The sequence below is a fragment of the Cervus elaphus genome, chromosome 15, assembly GCF_910594005.1.
Source record: "Cervus elaphus chromosome 15, mCerEla1.1, whole genome shotgun sequence".
Classification (NCBI taxonomy): domain Eukaryota; kingdom Metazoa; phylum Chordata; class Mammalia; order Artiodactyla; family Cervidae; genus Cervus; species Cervus elaphus.
Genome location: NC_057829.1, coordinates 18,321,408 through 18,338,186, shown reverse-complemented (window position 1 = coordinate 18,338,186; position 16,779 = coordinate 18,321,408). Strand labels below are relative to the sequence as shown.

At 32.8% G+C, this 16,779-nt stretch overlaps 1 protein-coding gene across 3 annotated transcripts in view; it reads left to right on the top strand.

The window, feature by feature from the left end:
- The window catches only part of RTKN2 (rhotekin 2), a 107,934-nt gene extending 98,305 nt beyond the window's left edge, over positions 1-9,629 (top strand). For all 3 annotated transcript variants that reach the window (XM_043926671.1, XM_043926670.1, XM_043926672.1), the window contains 3 exons: positions 1,764-1,929; positions 6,702-6,809; positions 8,046-9,629. In XM_043926671.1, coding sequence (XP_043782606.1) covers positions 1,764-1,929; positions 6,702-6,809; positions 8,046-8,554 — 783 coding nt within the window. In that variant the 3' untranslated portion in view covers positions 8,555-9,629. The remainder of the gene's footprint in view (positions 1-1,763; positions 1,930-6,701; positions 6,810-8,045) is intronic.
- Positions 9,630-16,779: the final 7,150 nt, after the last annotated feature.

Genomic DNA, 16,779 nt, shown 5'->3' with positions numbered 1-16,779 from the left:
CTAAAATGTCCACATAGGACATCATTAAATGTATATATTGGTTTTGGTGTGTGACTCTACACACAGATTCTCTTCATTCTATATTCAGTGTAAAGTGAATAATTTCTTCCCACTCTGAATCAGCCTTTGTAACTGCCAGCCAAGTATTCTGCATTCATTACAGTAGGCTTAGCCATCCAGCTCTAGAACGGCTCTACTCAGTACAGTTGCCACTAGCCATTTGTGGCTGTTAGGCACTGAAAATGTGGCCAGTCCAAGTTGAGATATATTGTAACTATAAAATACAGACTGGAATTTTTTGAGACTTTAGTGCGAATAAAACAATGTAAAATATCTCAACATTTTTAGTCAATTACAGGTTAAAATATTTTCAATATCTGGGTTGCAAAAATATATTATTTTAAAATAATATATTAATTATTACATAATTATTTTCACTAGTTTCATTTTACCTTTTTTAAATTTGGTTACTGGGAAATCTTAAGTTACTTATGGAGCACACAACATATTTCTAGTGAACAGCATTGCGCTAGAAAAATGTAAGTGTCAGTCATTATCCAGGCAGCCAGATCACTCTCTTTGCTTAATAGGTCTATTTCAGACTTCTTTTCCATGGTTCCTTGGAAACTGCTTGTAGGTGCTAGCTTATCACGTGACAGAGCAATGCATATATGTGACTTGGGAGTAGTCTCTTCTGCCCATAAACACAAGACGGATCACACAGTGTCATACTTACTACCACTCAGAAAAAGGGGACTTTCCTTTTTCCTAGATTGGGACTTCCCTGGTGGCACAGTGAATAAGAATCTGCCTGCCAAGGCAGGAAGCATGGATTCCATCCCTGATCTGGGAAGAATCCATATGCCATGGAACAACCGAGCCCGTGCTCTAAAGCTCTAGAGCTGCCTCTCCTGAAGGCTGTTTGCCTAGAACCTGTGCTCCCCAATGTGAGAAGCCACCTCAGTGAGAAGCCCAAGCACCACAATGAAGAGTTAACAGCCCCCCCACCCCCGCCCTGCTTGCTGCAGCTAGAGAAAAACCATGTCCAGTACAAAGACCCAACACAGCCAAAAATAAATACTAAAAAAAATTTAAAGAAAAGGTTTAGACTATCAGCATGTGTGAAGCTGTTGCCTTTGTTATAAAGTGGTGCTTTCATCATTTTAAAAAATAATTTTTTACCGTTTTCAAATTTATATTACTTTATGGATCTTTAGCTATGAGCTTGGTAAATGAATGTTACATATGAAATAAATGTTAATGATGAAAGCCAAACTTTACTAGTTATGTAAATGTTATGATTTTACTGCTTTAACTGATAACACTGTATTCTATGAGTGAATATTAGAATAAGAAACATACTTTACTTATTATTACTGTTGGAAATACAGTTAACTCATTACAGTTATAACATGCTTACTTGTTTTATTACAAATTTTAAGATGTCTATAAAAGACAGCAAACTCCTACTTAAACTGAGAAATCTACAGAGGTTATGTTTTAATCTCATGTAATTTAACATTGGTGCTACATGTAGTATACTTTGAGATATTACTCAGTATTTTTAATGTATTTTTTAAAAACTTTCTTGATTTGAACTTGAATAGTGAAAATTCTCAAAATTATATATTTTAAATTTCAACTGATCAGCAATAAGATTGTAATTGCATCTGGTATAAACATGGTAGCTAGGCAATAAAACATTTATTTGATCATAACAGAAATAGTCTCTTGTTAAACACCAATTTTGTCTTAATTTTTAGGAAACCAGAATTCGGGCAGTGGATAAGGATAAAACGAAAAGAATTCATAATTTCTCTGTCATCAACCCTGTTGCTGGACAGGCTGTAACTCATATATTTTCAGCTGACAATAGAGAAGATCTTCAGAAGTGGATGGAAGCCTTCTGGCAGCATTTCTTTGATCTTAGTAAGCTGACATTTGGATTCTCTAGTAGTGTATTCTTGTAGCATGGAAGGATGTACATAGCAAACTAAATATTAAAATTACAAGTGTATAGTTTGTATTAAGAATTTGTATGGTCTTGAATAAAATGGTAGTGTATCATCAATGCATTGATGATTTTTTCTGTCAATTTTTCCCCAGTGCATGACTGATAATACCTGTGAATTCCTAGTATCATTGCCTGTTACTTTTAAGTTCTGGTCCCTAAAACAAGTAAACCACATTTTCTCAGAATATTAGGTTGAATGGCTTAAGGCAATCTCTCCGATCAAAAGGATAATAAGCTATATGAGTAAAAAAAAACTTCTCTAGGATAGTGTTGATCATAAAATATTGAAATGTTCAGAAGGAGATTCATTTTTAGGTGGACTTCTGTTAACTCCTGATTCATTATATCATTCTGGACATCATCCAAAGAGATTTTTTTTAAACAGCACATATAGTTTTTCAGTTTCAATAATACAGTTCAATGACATGGATTATAAAAACAATGTGATAGTAACGTAACAGAGTTATAGTATGTAAAATATATGAGGTTCTAATATTCTCAATTTAAGGAAGAATTTTATCAACAAAAATATTGAAACTGTATATTGAAAATGTAGACTATTGATAATGGCTATTTCTAAGCAAACTAAGCCTACTGTTAGATTCAACCAGTATTTTATGTCTTTAGGATACTTTTCGATAGAATTGCAAAGTAAAACCATTTTTAAACAATAGGAACTTATTTCTGCAGCTCTTAGAGATAATCCTAGAGTTATTTTAGGATCTAGGATTAGATCCTACTCCTAGACATTTTAGACCTCTCTAAAATAGTATCTGCAGTCCTCAGATTGATTTTTATAAGCATACTCTGATCCATGGCTTGGCCAGTTATTACAGTGATGGTTGGGGAGGGGGCAGAAAAGGGAAATAAATTTATTGATTAGCTTCCAAATACCATATGGCTTCATTTATTTTTTATAACAACCCAGTGAAGTAGAAATTATTTCTCTCTGCTTTTAAGATGAGAAAATTAAAGCCTGAATAGGTTTCAGGTTTATTGCAGGGAACCAGAGGACTCCCTCCAGGGCTTTCTTGGATTCTTCAGAACTTGTTTTCCTTAAGTATTGTCTGTTGACCCTCAGTAGATGTTTAAATGGGTCTTCCCTGATGGCTCAGATGGTAAAGAATCTGCCTGCAATACAGGAAACCTGGTTTTGATCCCTAGGTTGGAAAAATCCCCTGGAGAAGGGAATGGCAACTCCAACATTCTTGCCTGGAGAATTCCATAAACAGAGGGTGGTCTACAGTCCATGGGGTTGCAAAGAGTTGGACACGACTGAGCAACTAACACTAGTAGATGTTTAAATATTTGTTTCACGTTTACCTGCATGTACTGCATTTCTTTATTTTAAAATTTCAGCTGATCTTAGGTATGTAACTTAAAAGACAACAACTTCCTCTCATTTGCTGATTACAGCTAAAATTTTAACTGCTTTCCTAACTGCTCTTGATTTATAGAGTCTGTCTTATAGAAGACTGTGTTACTTTTAGAAATGACTCTGGCATTTTAAGGGCTTCCCCAGCGGCTCAGCATTAGAGAATCTGCCTTCAATGCAGGTGCTGCAGGAGACATGGGTTTGATCCCTGGATTGGGACAATTCCCTGGAGGAGGACATGGCTACCCACTCCAGTATTCTTGTGGGCTACAGCCCATAGGGTCAGAAAGAGTCAGACATGACCAAAGCAACTTAGTATGCACACACACACACTGGCATTTTAAAATTTTTGTGTAGACAAAAACAAGAAAAAGGAGTGAAAATGTGAGAGTAGTATAGTCTAGATATCAACTACTGTTAGATGATTTCATGTTTTCACTCCTCAAATTATGTAAAATAACTTATTATGCTAAAAGAGGTAGTTGGTGGGATAAGAATCTCATGACATTTGAGGAGAAATGAATTGGGAGATTGGTATCGACACTGTTGATACTACATATAACACAGATAACTAATGAGAACCTATTGTATAGCACAAGGAATTCTACTCAGTTGCTCCTAGGAAGTTGTTCCTTACTAAATGGGAAGGAAATAAAAAAAGAGGGAATATGTGTATACGTAGAGCTGATTCACTTTGCTGTACAGTAGAAACCAACACAACATTGTAAAGCAAATATACTCCAATAAAAATTAAAGAATCTCATGACATTTTTGTACTGTCAAAGTAATTAAGTGATGACGACTAGGTTCTCAGGTCTGGCTACTTCTTTAGTATTTAATGCTTTGGATATAAAATCTGCCAGTCTAATTTTTTAAGTATAAATAGTATTACATTTGCTGTTTAGAATTCATTGTTAAGATACGAAGATCAGAAGCAAAAAATGGAAGTGCATGTATTATCCCAAAGAGTGACTTGTGCTTAGAATTTTTACTCTCCTAGTAATAAGTGTAGCCTCTTGTAATCTTCAGTGAAATGTGATGTATGCAACAAAATAGAAGATCGATATCTAGGGTAGAATAAAGTAAGAGTAATTTAATACTTAGAACATATTTCAATTACTTGACGTAGCTTGAGAGTGGAAAACCATGAGGGTGAGAAAACTGGAAATCATGAGAAAACACTGATGGAGCTTGGTGTGTTTAACCTGTGGAAGGACAGCTTGAGGAATGGAGGCTGGGACGCAGGGGGGAGTTAATAGCTAATTTTTAATATCTGAGCGCTAACATGTAAAAGACGAATGACACCTGTTTTAGGTGATTAAATAGGTTACTGCTTGGAATAGTGAGTGAAAGATTTTTTCAAATATTTAATAAAATATATATTAAGTTAAATAAGCAGCTTAACATAATAGATTATTTTGATTGGGAGCATTGTAATAGTATATGTGGTGGAAACATCTTCAATATACAGATTTTATGTGAGCAAAATGTACCCATTAAATATCTCATACTGGGCCTTTATTGTTAGCATATTCAGAATTACTACATAAACCTATGCTTGCTAATTTATTTACTGGTAAAGTGTTTAATTGTAATGTCTTGATCAGTGAACATGCCACATTTATATCTCTGACTTGTGTAACACATAGGATAATGTGGCTTTATATCACAGTTTTCAATATAGTTAGTATTCTGCTATCAGTTTAACAATGAAAAGCTTTCAACTATCAATATTGAAACAATGCTGTACTATGTTATTAGTCTAAGATTTGACAGAGAATTGTTTGCTGGTTTAAAGTGTTTCATTACTTTTCCATTAGATAAGGCAATTTTTTTCCTGCCCCCAAAAAGAAAAGGCTGGCGCTTCTATATTTATCTAAAAAAGGAAGTAGAAAGGAGGAATAAATTATCAAATCTCAGATCCTACTAGATTTAAATTCTACAGAGCAACCTTTGAAGGTTTAAACTCAAGATTTTATTCCCTTTATATATTGCTATATGAGATATTTGAAATTTTTTACCATATTCTATACTTAGCATTGTAACAAAACGTACTGAAAGGGTTTTGTTTTTTTTTTTAATACTTCTTAACTGTTTAAAGTGATGGATTTAAAGTGTATATATATATATATATATTAACCATATTAACATGACATAAATTAGACATAAAATAACAAAAATAAATACTTTGAGTAAACATGAAGTATCTTTAATTTTTAAGCCATGGGGAAATAAGTTGGATATTGAATGTAGAGGTTGAGAATATAATAAAAAGAAATACATATCATAAATCAGTATAAAAAGGCACGTGTATATTACATTTACTTTTCTGCTAATGTAAGTTAGCATGTAAGAATGGTAAACCTCAGCATACAAGTCCACAATAAAGATAGAAATGCTAAATATTTTTTTATATCTGCTCAGGAGAAATAAATCTGAGAATTTAATTTTGAGATGAACACAGTAAAACATAATTACAAGAAAAATTAATATGGTCCACACTTTTCAATTTTAATAATTAAAACAACTTATTCAAGAGTATTTTTATTATTGAGTAATATTTTGAATGCCTAATATCTTTATTTAAAGTGTCCTTCCTAAAATAAATTCAGTTCAGTTCAGTTGTGTCCGACTCTGCGACCCCATGGACTGCAGCACGCCAGGCTTCCCTGTCCATCACCAACTCCCGGAGCCTACTCAAACTCAAGTCCATCACATCCAGTTAGAATTCTGAGTGATCTGTCTTTATAGTAACAGGTTTTTATGTACCCGAAATAAAATGAAAATACAGCATTTTTCTAGTTTTCCTGATTTTTAGGAGGGCATGATTATCATCTTAAAAGAATTTTTTGTAAGCAATTCTTATTTCTTAATTAAAATTTTCAAAATTAAAATCATTTTCTGAGAAATACTACTTATATTTTTTTCTACTTCCTTCCAGGTAACTATATTTCAGTTAATCTTTACTTTTTAACTGTTTTGAATGTTTTTATATAATATTTAAAATAAGAGAACTTACACAAACTTTTACCATAAACATTTTAGTTATTGACCGTTTAGAGAAGTAATATAGTATTTAGTAGCCCACAGAGCTTAGCTTAATATCTGTTCATAGAGATTTATGTTTAAAATAGAGTACATTTGTGCCTAGACTTAGAAATAATGGGTAGTGCTAGGTTTTTATAGCTTCTTTAAGATAATACTTCATGAATTCACTTATTTTTTCAAAGCAAAAAACGTGTTGATAATCTGTTAAAAATTAAATATATATTTCACATTTGTTTTAAACTAGCCTACCTTTTTCTTCCTTAGGCCAATGGAAGCATTGTTGTGAAGAACTTATGAAAATTGAGATTATGTCACCACGGAAACCACCTTTGTTCTTGACAAAAGAGGCAACCTCAGTCTACCATGATATGAGTAAGTGGGGTTTGTCTTTTCTAAGCTTCAGGGTAACAAAAACGACATTGTCCTTATACAAGCAGCTTATTCTATTGACATTAAAATGCTAAAATTTTCAAGCCACAGTCAAAAATGAATGAAAAAAGACTATGATTATAGACTAAGAAACTCATGTTTAAAAGATGAATTAATACAAAATTAATGAATACACAGTTTTCATAGTTTGAATGCTTAAGATCAAACAAAAATGTTAAGACTTCAAAATGAATAAGGGTACACTGAAAATAAATATTAGCTGAGTAGCTGATGAAAATTGTGAAGATATAAACCTTGATGTTTTAAAATGTAACTATGTTCAGTAATTTTTTCCATATTTTATTAAATTTGTTTTAAAGTAGTGTTGATAAATGAATATTAATAAATGGAAGCTTTCCTCTCAGGCAAAAAAATTGGTTAAGTTTAATACTTTGGAAAATTTTAGATTTCTAGACTCATAAATATTCCATTTTCCCCACACTTTGAAGTATATTTATTTATCTTTGTGTGATTGCCTCAGTGAGCAGTGTTGTGAACAAGCACAAATCAATGCTAAATTTTAGTGTATTTTACCACCAATGTTCCTGCATTTACATATATTCTTTAAATGTTGGATTTAAAGTGAAACATTTGAGCTTACACATTTGAAAACATCATGTAATTGACATAAATGTCTCCCATTTTTCCCAAGGAAAATCACCAAAGTGGTATTAAGGATTCACTCTGTTTCCATGGGGGTTTTGTTTCGGATTTTTTCCCTATTACAAAGACTTTACTGGTCTACAGGAAAGAATACTAATCCAGTTACATTTTCCCAGTTTATGTATCAGGGGTTTATAAAAGGGAATCCACTCTTACTTATAAGTCAGAATAGATTTTAAACCCCACGAAAGTTATTTAATAAATAATCTGCAGAATTCAAAAAAATTCTGATGAAGCTCTACTCCTTTGAAAACTGGATTTTCCACGTATATTTAGGAATATACTTATGCATGTGTATGTATGTGTGTGTGTGCATATGTGCAGTACATGATCTTCTTATTTTTTGGTTCCATTAGTATGGTTATTTTTACAAGTAAACATATTAAAAAAAACACACTCATTTTGGTCTGGTTTGGATAACTATTATATAGATAACATAATGTAGTAACTTACTTGGGTAAAGGGTGTACTGCTTCAGAATTTGTTCCATGTATTTTTTTCTTGTAATTATTACAGGCATTGATTCACCTATGAAACTTGAAAGTTTAACTGGTATAATACAAAAAAAAATTGGCCAGCATGAAGAAGCCTCACCTCCTTCTTGGGCCACACTCTTTGATGGTAATCACCAAGTTGTCATCAAGAAAAAGGTATTATCTCCTGCAAGCAAGCAGTTATATGAAGAGAAAGGGAAAAAGAGACGAGCTCCCCTTCCTCCTTCTGATAAAGCTCCATTCAACTTAAAAACACAGAGCAACAAAAATCAATTGGTTCAGGGCAACTGGGAAAAAACAAGTGTATCTCAGACCTTGCCTTTGGATACCAAACTGTCAACCCCAATGCATCACTTACAGAAACCAGTGGCTGCTCCTCGAAAACTTCTTCCTGCCAGGAAAAGTAGTTTAACTGGTGGTGAACACACAGATACTAAAACCAATATTGAAGCCAAGCCAGTACCAGCTCCGAGGCAGAAATCTATCAAAGACATTTTGGACCCTAGATCATGGTGGCGGACACAAGTATAGAAAACCCTTAATGTATAAAACATTTAAAAAATCTATAACTGTGAAGCTTAATTCAGAAGCCCTGTAGATATAGTAATATGTAATTATGTAGTAAATATGATAGTGATTTATATCAATAATTAGTAGGTATAAAATATTTTATAATGAAGAAATGGATTTCTCTTTTGTGATTTTCAGAATTGAAGTTATTTCTCTAGCAGAGCATAAAAGGCAGTTTCTAGACAATATCTCAGTTGTTGGAAGGGTTAATTTATTCCTAAATTAGTACTAGGCGGTGAACAAGCACTAGGCAGAAGAAAGCATTAACATTTCTTTGGGGAGAGATTGTCTAGTAATTTAAAATGTGTTAAATAAGAGCCATATTCTCATTGTGAGAATTTTAATACTAATGGAATGTTTCAAAAGTTTTATTCAAACCACAAATTATAGAATCCACCCAAGAAGATTTCTTCTTAGCATTCTGGAATTCTCATCTAATAGTCCACTGGCTCTCATCTATTGTTTTATTCACTAGTTAACTCACTGACCTTTCAAATTCCTGGGATAAATTTTGGAATATTAAATTCTTCGTCTTTAAAGGGAATATGTAATGTGTTATTCAAAGTTGTTTCCTTGATGATCCCTGAAATCCTGTTGACATTACCTTTCATATGTAAAGCAAAATATTTTTAAGTTTAGGTAACAGGTAGATGAAATGTTCTTCACTTTCACTTTTCTATGCATGGTATTAATTTCCATTGTGACATTAGCATTTGGAGAAATGGGTAGCTGTTAACACCTTAAAATTCATTTAATACTTATTTAAAAAGCAGATGATCTATTAAAAATATCAGAAAATTTGGCCATGATAATTTCAGAATTAATCCTTCTAAAAATATTATTTAGATTTCCTTTTTCTAGTAGGGGTTCGTGTCTGCTATTGATATTTGCCATTAAAGTCATATTGTTACAATAATGACATTGGAATCATTTCCATAGGAGGTAATTTCCATAGCAACTAATCATAGTGACACAAACAGAATTATGAAATCAAGTGAGGAATAAATAGCAAAAGAATGAATACCTTAAAAAGGAACAAAAAAAAAAAAACGCTTTTTCTTAATAATTATGCTTCTTATAAATAAGAGCTGGACAGTTTTAAAAATCAGAATTTCCAAGTAAAACAGTTTCCATAAGCTATCAGCAGCAGCACTAAAAATCTCAAATATCATTGTAAGAAATGAAAATTTAAGAATTAAATTACTGCCCTGTATATAATCTCTAGAGATTTTTTAAAGCTCATAAGAACTCTATTTGAATCAGAATTACATTATTACAAAGTAAAATGAATACTTCACAAAAAATAACATTAATTTAAATGGATCCTTTCATTATTTTTAGATAGCGGAGTCTTTTTTCATTTATGTAGAATAATGTAACTGCCAGGTTACTTTTGTGTTTGCCCAGGACTCCTAGTAAGAATTAGGACTCAAGGGAGTAATGATACAAAAGGTCTCTTGTGACTGGAGACACCAGGACAGACATAGCATTTGATGAGAAGGAAATCCTATATGCTTGCCTGATAAAATTTAGAGACAATGAAAACCTAAAAAGGTAGGATTAATTTGTTTTTTCTAACTAGAAGGCTCTCATAAATCTCAGCTGTGATTGCCAATTCAGTAAATGACATATTAAAAATGTGAAGGATATTATTGTTTGAATTTTATTTTTAAACCTCACTGCTGTTTTTGGCAGCATTTATGACTCTTGTTGCCACTAAATTACTGAGCTAGAAGATGTGCAGGAAAAATTGTTTCTGAAACTGACATCTACACATTTTTTTTTTTTAGTTAAAGCCTTCCTTAGAATAAAACAGTGTTAAAACTTCCAAATTATATTCTTGTTGTTTCTGCTTATGCATGTTATTATCAAGAAGGATTCAAATGGTCCAGGAACCAGAATTTGTTCTTAGAGAAATTACCTGACATTGTGCGCTCAGTGGGCACTTTGAAATAAGGCTGAAACCTTTCTTCCTACAACCATTTAGATGAAGCTTGACCAAAGGCCATCTCCCCCCAGAATTATTCAGACTGTTTCTGGGGTCCTATCTTGCTATATATTATAAAGCCTTTAAAATCAGGCTGAAGTCTTCAGCTGTATTTCTGAGCTGCTACTCACTAAGTGTTAGTTCTTCCCACTCTCCATTCCCAGCAAAAGGTATAATACCAAGTTAGGGCTCCTTTCCTCCCTCTCTTCCTCCCTCCTTTTTTTTCTTCCACAGTTAATATCTAAAAATACAAAGTTAAGCACTTTTTCAAGGAGTTTGTCAAAAGAACTATTTGTTTTCTCATTTTCCTAACCCGGAAGTTTATGACAGAGAAAAATAGGCCACATAATAAAAGACATTTCAGCTTTTTTATGAGCTGACTTTTCACATTCCTTGTTTGTCCTTTTAATTTTCCTCTTGATATATGAAGACTGTAAGCTTGAAACAAAGAGTTAGCTGTCAGATTTTAATAATGTTATAATTGGAGAGTCATAAATAGAATAGGTATTTTATGATATTACAATGCAGATGATCTGATAATATCTTAAAAAATTACATTTACATTTCAAGCCCTGAGATGTAAATTACTTAAAACAGCATTACAGTAGTATTTTAATTGCTACAAAGTAGTGAGCTTTTTATTAAAAATCTTGCAAGGACAAAGAAGGCATTTTGTTAATATAAATGCATGCCTCCTAAGGTAAACAGTCTTTCAAAATATCAGGCATGCCAACTCTTGATTAGTTTTGTTAAATCCTAACTGTCTGCCGTGCCCCCTGACTTCTTTTTAAATGGACATGCATGTTTGTGGAAAACTAAATCCATTTATTATAAATGCCTTATCTTACCCTTTAGGTCCTACTAAATATATTTTACCTGGTACTGTTTATTAAAATGGAAGCTGCCTTGATTTAGAGACAATTCATGGAAGGTAGGTTAAGCAGTCAAATATTTCTTTAGGCTTATGTTCAGTACCTCAGCCACCTACTGAGAAGTTAATTAATTCAGTCCAACATGAAATTATAGGGCAGATCGGTGCAATTTATGGTAAATGCCATTTGAATGCAGTCGCCTGTGTTACCCTGAACAAGGAACAACCGTACTAAATAGAGATAAAATGCTTGCACCATGAACGAGAGAAGTGGTTTGGCAGGAAAAATATCTGTCCCTATGGTTAGAATTTGTCAAAACTCACTGTCTTTTTAAAGAGTGAATCATCACACAGTATTTAAACTTTGGTGACCTTTTATATTCTCATAGTTCTCTTCAGTGTTCTATTAGTCTTAAACTTATAATGTAAGTAGAGTTGACTTTTTGCATTTACATTTCAAAGACACTCTTTTTAAATGCTTATACATTTATGTGTAACTGCATTGTTGCTAGTAATAGTTATAATGAAAATGGTCTATTCTGTATCATGCTTATTCTTGGTTAATACTAGGAATGTGTTCCCTTTGAATTTTTAAAGACAAAATTTCATTTGAAAATATTGTAGAATGTTATTTTCTGTGGCATATTTGTATAATTGGCATTGTTTATAATTTTTACCTTTTTAATGTGGGTCAGGATTCTGGATTAAAAGTATTATATTATGCATATATATATACTTAACTATTAGAAATGGATAAACCAAGGTCATGTGATTAAAACTTCTTTATTTTTTTTATTTTTATTTTTTTAAACTTCTTTACTTTAAAAGAGTGATTCATGAAAACATTTTCTAGATTTTTTCCTTTAGGTATGTCCTGTAGGCTAAACTGATAGAAGTAAACAGTGTTGTGAAATCAGGGTAAACAGAGAAAAGACATACCCAGCAGCTGGTGCTCAGAAATGTACTCAAATGAACAAAGTACCTTAATGTTCAAATAACATAACTTTAACTATTAAAGAAATATTAACCAACATTTTTATTTATCTCAAGATAGGAAAAATACCAATCTTGGTGTGTTTGATAGGCAAAATCATCTCATATCTTGCTAAACTTGTGTTTTAAATGGCAGCAATTTGCTTTGAGAGATGTGGTAATCTCTTAATGTTAACTACTAAAGGAGAGAAATATTGAAAAGATAGAGATACATAATTATGCTTTGTCATAAACGTGTTTCAAGATAGCCAAGTAGATAATTTTGTTGAAAATGGATACTTTCCTGAGTGTTGTATCAGGATATAATTTTATTTTTGTTTACTCAAAACAAAATTTGGTTTTGTGAATGGATGTATTTTTGTTGAATTTAGCCAGTTTAGAAACATGTTTTCAGCTTAATTAGTTGGGGTGATTTTAATTTTACAGGGGAGAAAAAGTATTAAGTTATCCATCTATTAATCTTAAGTATTAAAGCATGTATTTTATATTTATTACATGTATAAATAGAAATATATATATCTACACACACACACACACGTATGTATCTGCACTCTGTCAAGTCTTCACTCCAGATATTCCCTGTTCTTTTGCAACCTGCTGCCGTGCTAGCAGAGTGCGAGTCCAAGCCTTTCCCACGGCTTACAGGAAGCAGCGTGGCCCAGCTCCAGCTGCCCCCAGGTGCTCTCCTCTTGTGGTCCTTGGCTTCTGGACATTGCCTCAGCAATCTGTGCTGTTCTCTCTTTACCTGGAATATCTTTCCTCTCCTCTTCTTCACGCATTCTCCTCTCAACCCACAGTCAGCAGATTTTATTCACTTTTCAAAGTAGTAGCACCACTAAATTCACAATGACTTTGTGCCCTCCTCAGGCTCTCCCTCTAGTGGATTTACACTCCTTCCTTTATGCTCTATGTATACCTCCATTTATAGCCTAAGTCCTTGTTTGTATTTTTGTGTTCTCCTACATATTAATGTTATGTGCTTCTTCTGCATAACAAATTATCATCAACTTAAAATCCTTTTCATTATCTAGCGTTTCTTTATTTTTTCTCTTTTTATATTTTAAATTATGAAAGTATGGTAATACTTTTATAGGAGACTTAGAAAATACAGAACAGAGTTACATGTAGTTCCACTATATCTTATAATTATTTTTTTTAAGTAGATAAATTGAAGTTTTAGTTGACATTTCAATATCAAATCCTTAAAAATAAATAGAATGAATATACAGAAAAGTAGGATATAGTAGACCTGAAAATAATCATGAACTAATTCAACATTGTTAAGCTTTATACAACTTTCACACAATAGTAGGATACAAATTCTATTCAAATTCCAATACACTATCAACTAGGAGACATTGGAATGTACCTCTGGACTTAAAGTGCAAAACTTTCATGGTCTACAGGTATTGAAATCATACAGAGTGTGTTCTCTTAACACTGTGGAATTATGTTTAGAAGTCAATATCAAAGATATTTGAAAATAAGCCACATATTTTCAAGTTGTATGTGACATTTACCAAGAGAGATCTTTGACTTAGCCATTGAAAGCCTCAATAAAGTTAGAAGACTAGAAAAACAGAGGGTGATTGCAGAGAAGAAAGTGTTTACATAAGAAATTAATATAAAAATGAGAAATTAATATCAAAGATACTTTAAAAACCCCATGTATTTAGAAATTAAGTGTCCACTTTTAAATGATGGGTGTATCTAAGAAACGGTAGATACACCCTTAGAAAATATTTCAGTTGGAGTTTCAAGATCAAATTCTCAAAAATAAATAGAGTGAATATACAGGAAAGTAGATGGATGTAGTAGACCTGAAAATCAGAAAATATTTGTAACAATAAAAATAAAAAGAATTTATCAGAATTTATTGCATGCAGCTGAAGCTGCTCAATGCAGTTAAATACAGTGTAGAATCTTGCATAAGGTATGAAAACAAATAATGGATACTAGCATAAAATTTTGTGAAATTTGAACAAAATCTGTAGTTTAGTTAATAATACTATATCACATGTTAATTTCCTGTTTGTTTTTTTTTACAACATAGCATTTCTTTATATTCTCAGACTTTGATTAGATGTTTCCAGCCTCATTCAAATTTTTTAAAAAATCACTAAGATAGTAAACTTTTTAGTCTTTTAGCAGTAATAACAGATGCAAAACACAAGGAACTATATCAAAATTTTGAGTAAGTAAAATTCGAAATCTGGCATTCTATTCATACTAAGTACAACAAGTGGAATCAATATGTCATAAATTTTTTTAGCCAGGCAAAAATTCACAAGTTTTCTAAAATATATATATTATATATACCATTTATATATATGTATGTGTGCAAACAGAGAAGGCAATGGCACCCCACTCCAGTACTCTTGCCTGGAGAATTCCATGGATGGAGGAGCCTGGTGGGCTGCAGACTATGGGGTCGCTAAGAGTTGGACAGGACTGAGCGACTTCACTTTCACTTTTCACTTTCATGCATTGGAGAAGAAAATGGCAACCCTCTCCAGTGTTCTTGCCTGGAGAATCCCAGGGGTGGCGGAGCCTGGTGGGCTGCCGTCTATGCGGTCGCACAGAGTCGGACACGACTGAAGCGACTTAGCAGCAGCAGCAGCATGTGTGCAAAAGCTTTTCTACTATGCTTGATACAGGTTTGAGAACAATAGCAAAAAGAGAGAAATTGGAAAACATAAACTAAATGAAATGGTAAAACAATATGAAATAGAAAAAGTAAAACAGACTAGATAAAAGTAAAAAACCATCATATAGTCCAGTTGTTTTTAAACATGGATGCTCATAAGAAACACATCTAGAGCTCTGGAGAATAAAAACAATATTTGGGCATTTGTATTTTTCAAAAAATTCCAAAATAATTCTGATATGCATCTGGATTTTAAAAAATGATTACAGTTTTTTCCTACTAAATTGTACTTTTTTAGTGATATAGAATTCTGTTATTTTCTGTTGACTGTCAATACAAAGTTATTAAGTGAGTAATATTTACATAATCACAATAGTGAAAGATGTTTATCAGTTTTTACAGTCAATAGCTAGGCAAAAATAAGAGATAATTACAATTGCAAGCCATAATGGAAACATGATTAACTTAATATTAAATAATTACATACAATTTAGGTGATTAGGTAGAGTGATGTGGTAAATGGGAGTGCATGCACGCATGCATGTTTTCATCCGCCTGGCCAGTCTGTATCTTCTGGTTGGTGCATTTAATCCATTTATACTTAAGGTAATTGTTGATGTGTATGATTCTCTTGTTTTCTTCATTGTTTTGGTTTATTCTGTGTGGGTCTTTTCCTTGTCTTGTGTTTCCTGCCTGGAGAAGTTCCTTTAGCATTTGTTGAAAAGCTGGTTTGATGGTGCTGAGTTCTCTTAACTTTTGCTTGTCTGGAAGGCTTTTAATTTGTCCATCAAATCTGAACAAGAGTCTCGCTGGGTAAAGTATTCGTGGCTGTAGGTTCTTCGCTTTCTTCACTTTAAATATATCGTAATTCACCTTTCTTTAAATTAGAAATCTGTATGGGTTTCAATGGGTTCTCTGCTTAGGATACCACAAAATCCATATCAAGGTGTCAGCCAGGCTGGACTCTAATCTAGATGCTCTGAGGAAAATCTGCTTCCAGTCTTTTTCAGGTTGTCAGCAGAATTCACTTCCTCATGCTTGTTGATCAGCCAGGGGTCACTCTCCAGTCCTTATATGTGGACCCTCAGTCTTCAAAGCCAGCAATAGCCTATTAAACCTGACACATGCAAATTCTCCTTCAGGATGATTTGAATCTCTCCTGTCCAATCAGCTAGAGAAAGCTTCTTTTTAAGGGCTCATGTAGTTAGATATAGCACATCAGGTTAATCTCTCTTTTGATTAATTCAAGGTCTACTGATTAGTAAGCTTAATCACATTTGGAAAAATCTCTTGACTATAACAGTCATAGGTATGATGTCATATTAATAGGGCAGGAAATCTTGGAGGCCATTTTAAAATTCTACCTATCCCAAGTTAGATTTTTCAAGGGCAGGGAGCATGTCTTATTTGACTTTTAACCCTGTCATAATAATAATGAGGGAGGATGATTATGTATTTATTATGTGTAAAGTATCATGCTAAGCATGTGACTTAACTCACTTAATCCTTAAATAGTCCTCGTAGTGACCCCACTGAACAAATGTAATGTATAAGACTTGCCCTGGGTCACAATGCACAGTAGTTAAGAGTTTGAATTCTGGAATTAGACCTGGGTTAAATTCTAGCTCTGCTGTGATCTAGCTGTGTGATAGGGCTGGGTTTTTTTAACCTCGTGTATTTTTTTTTTT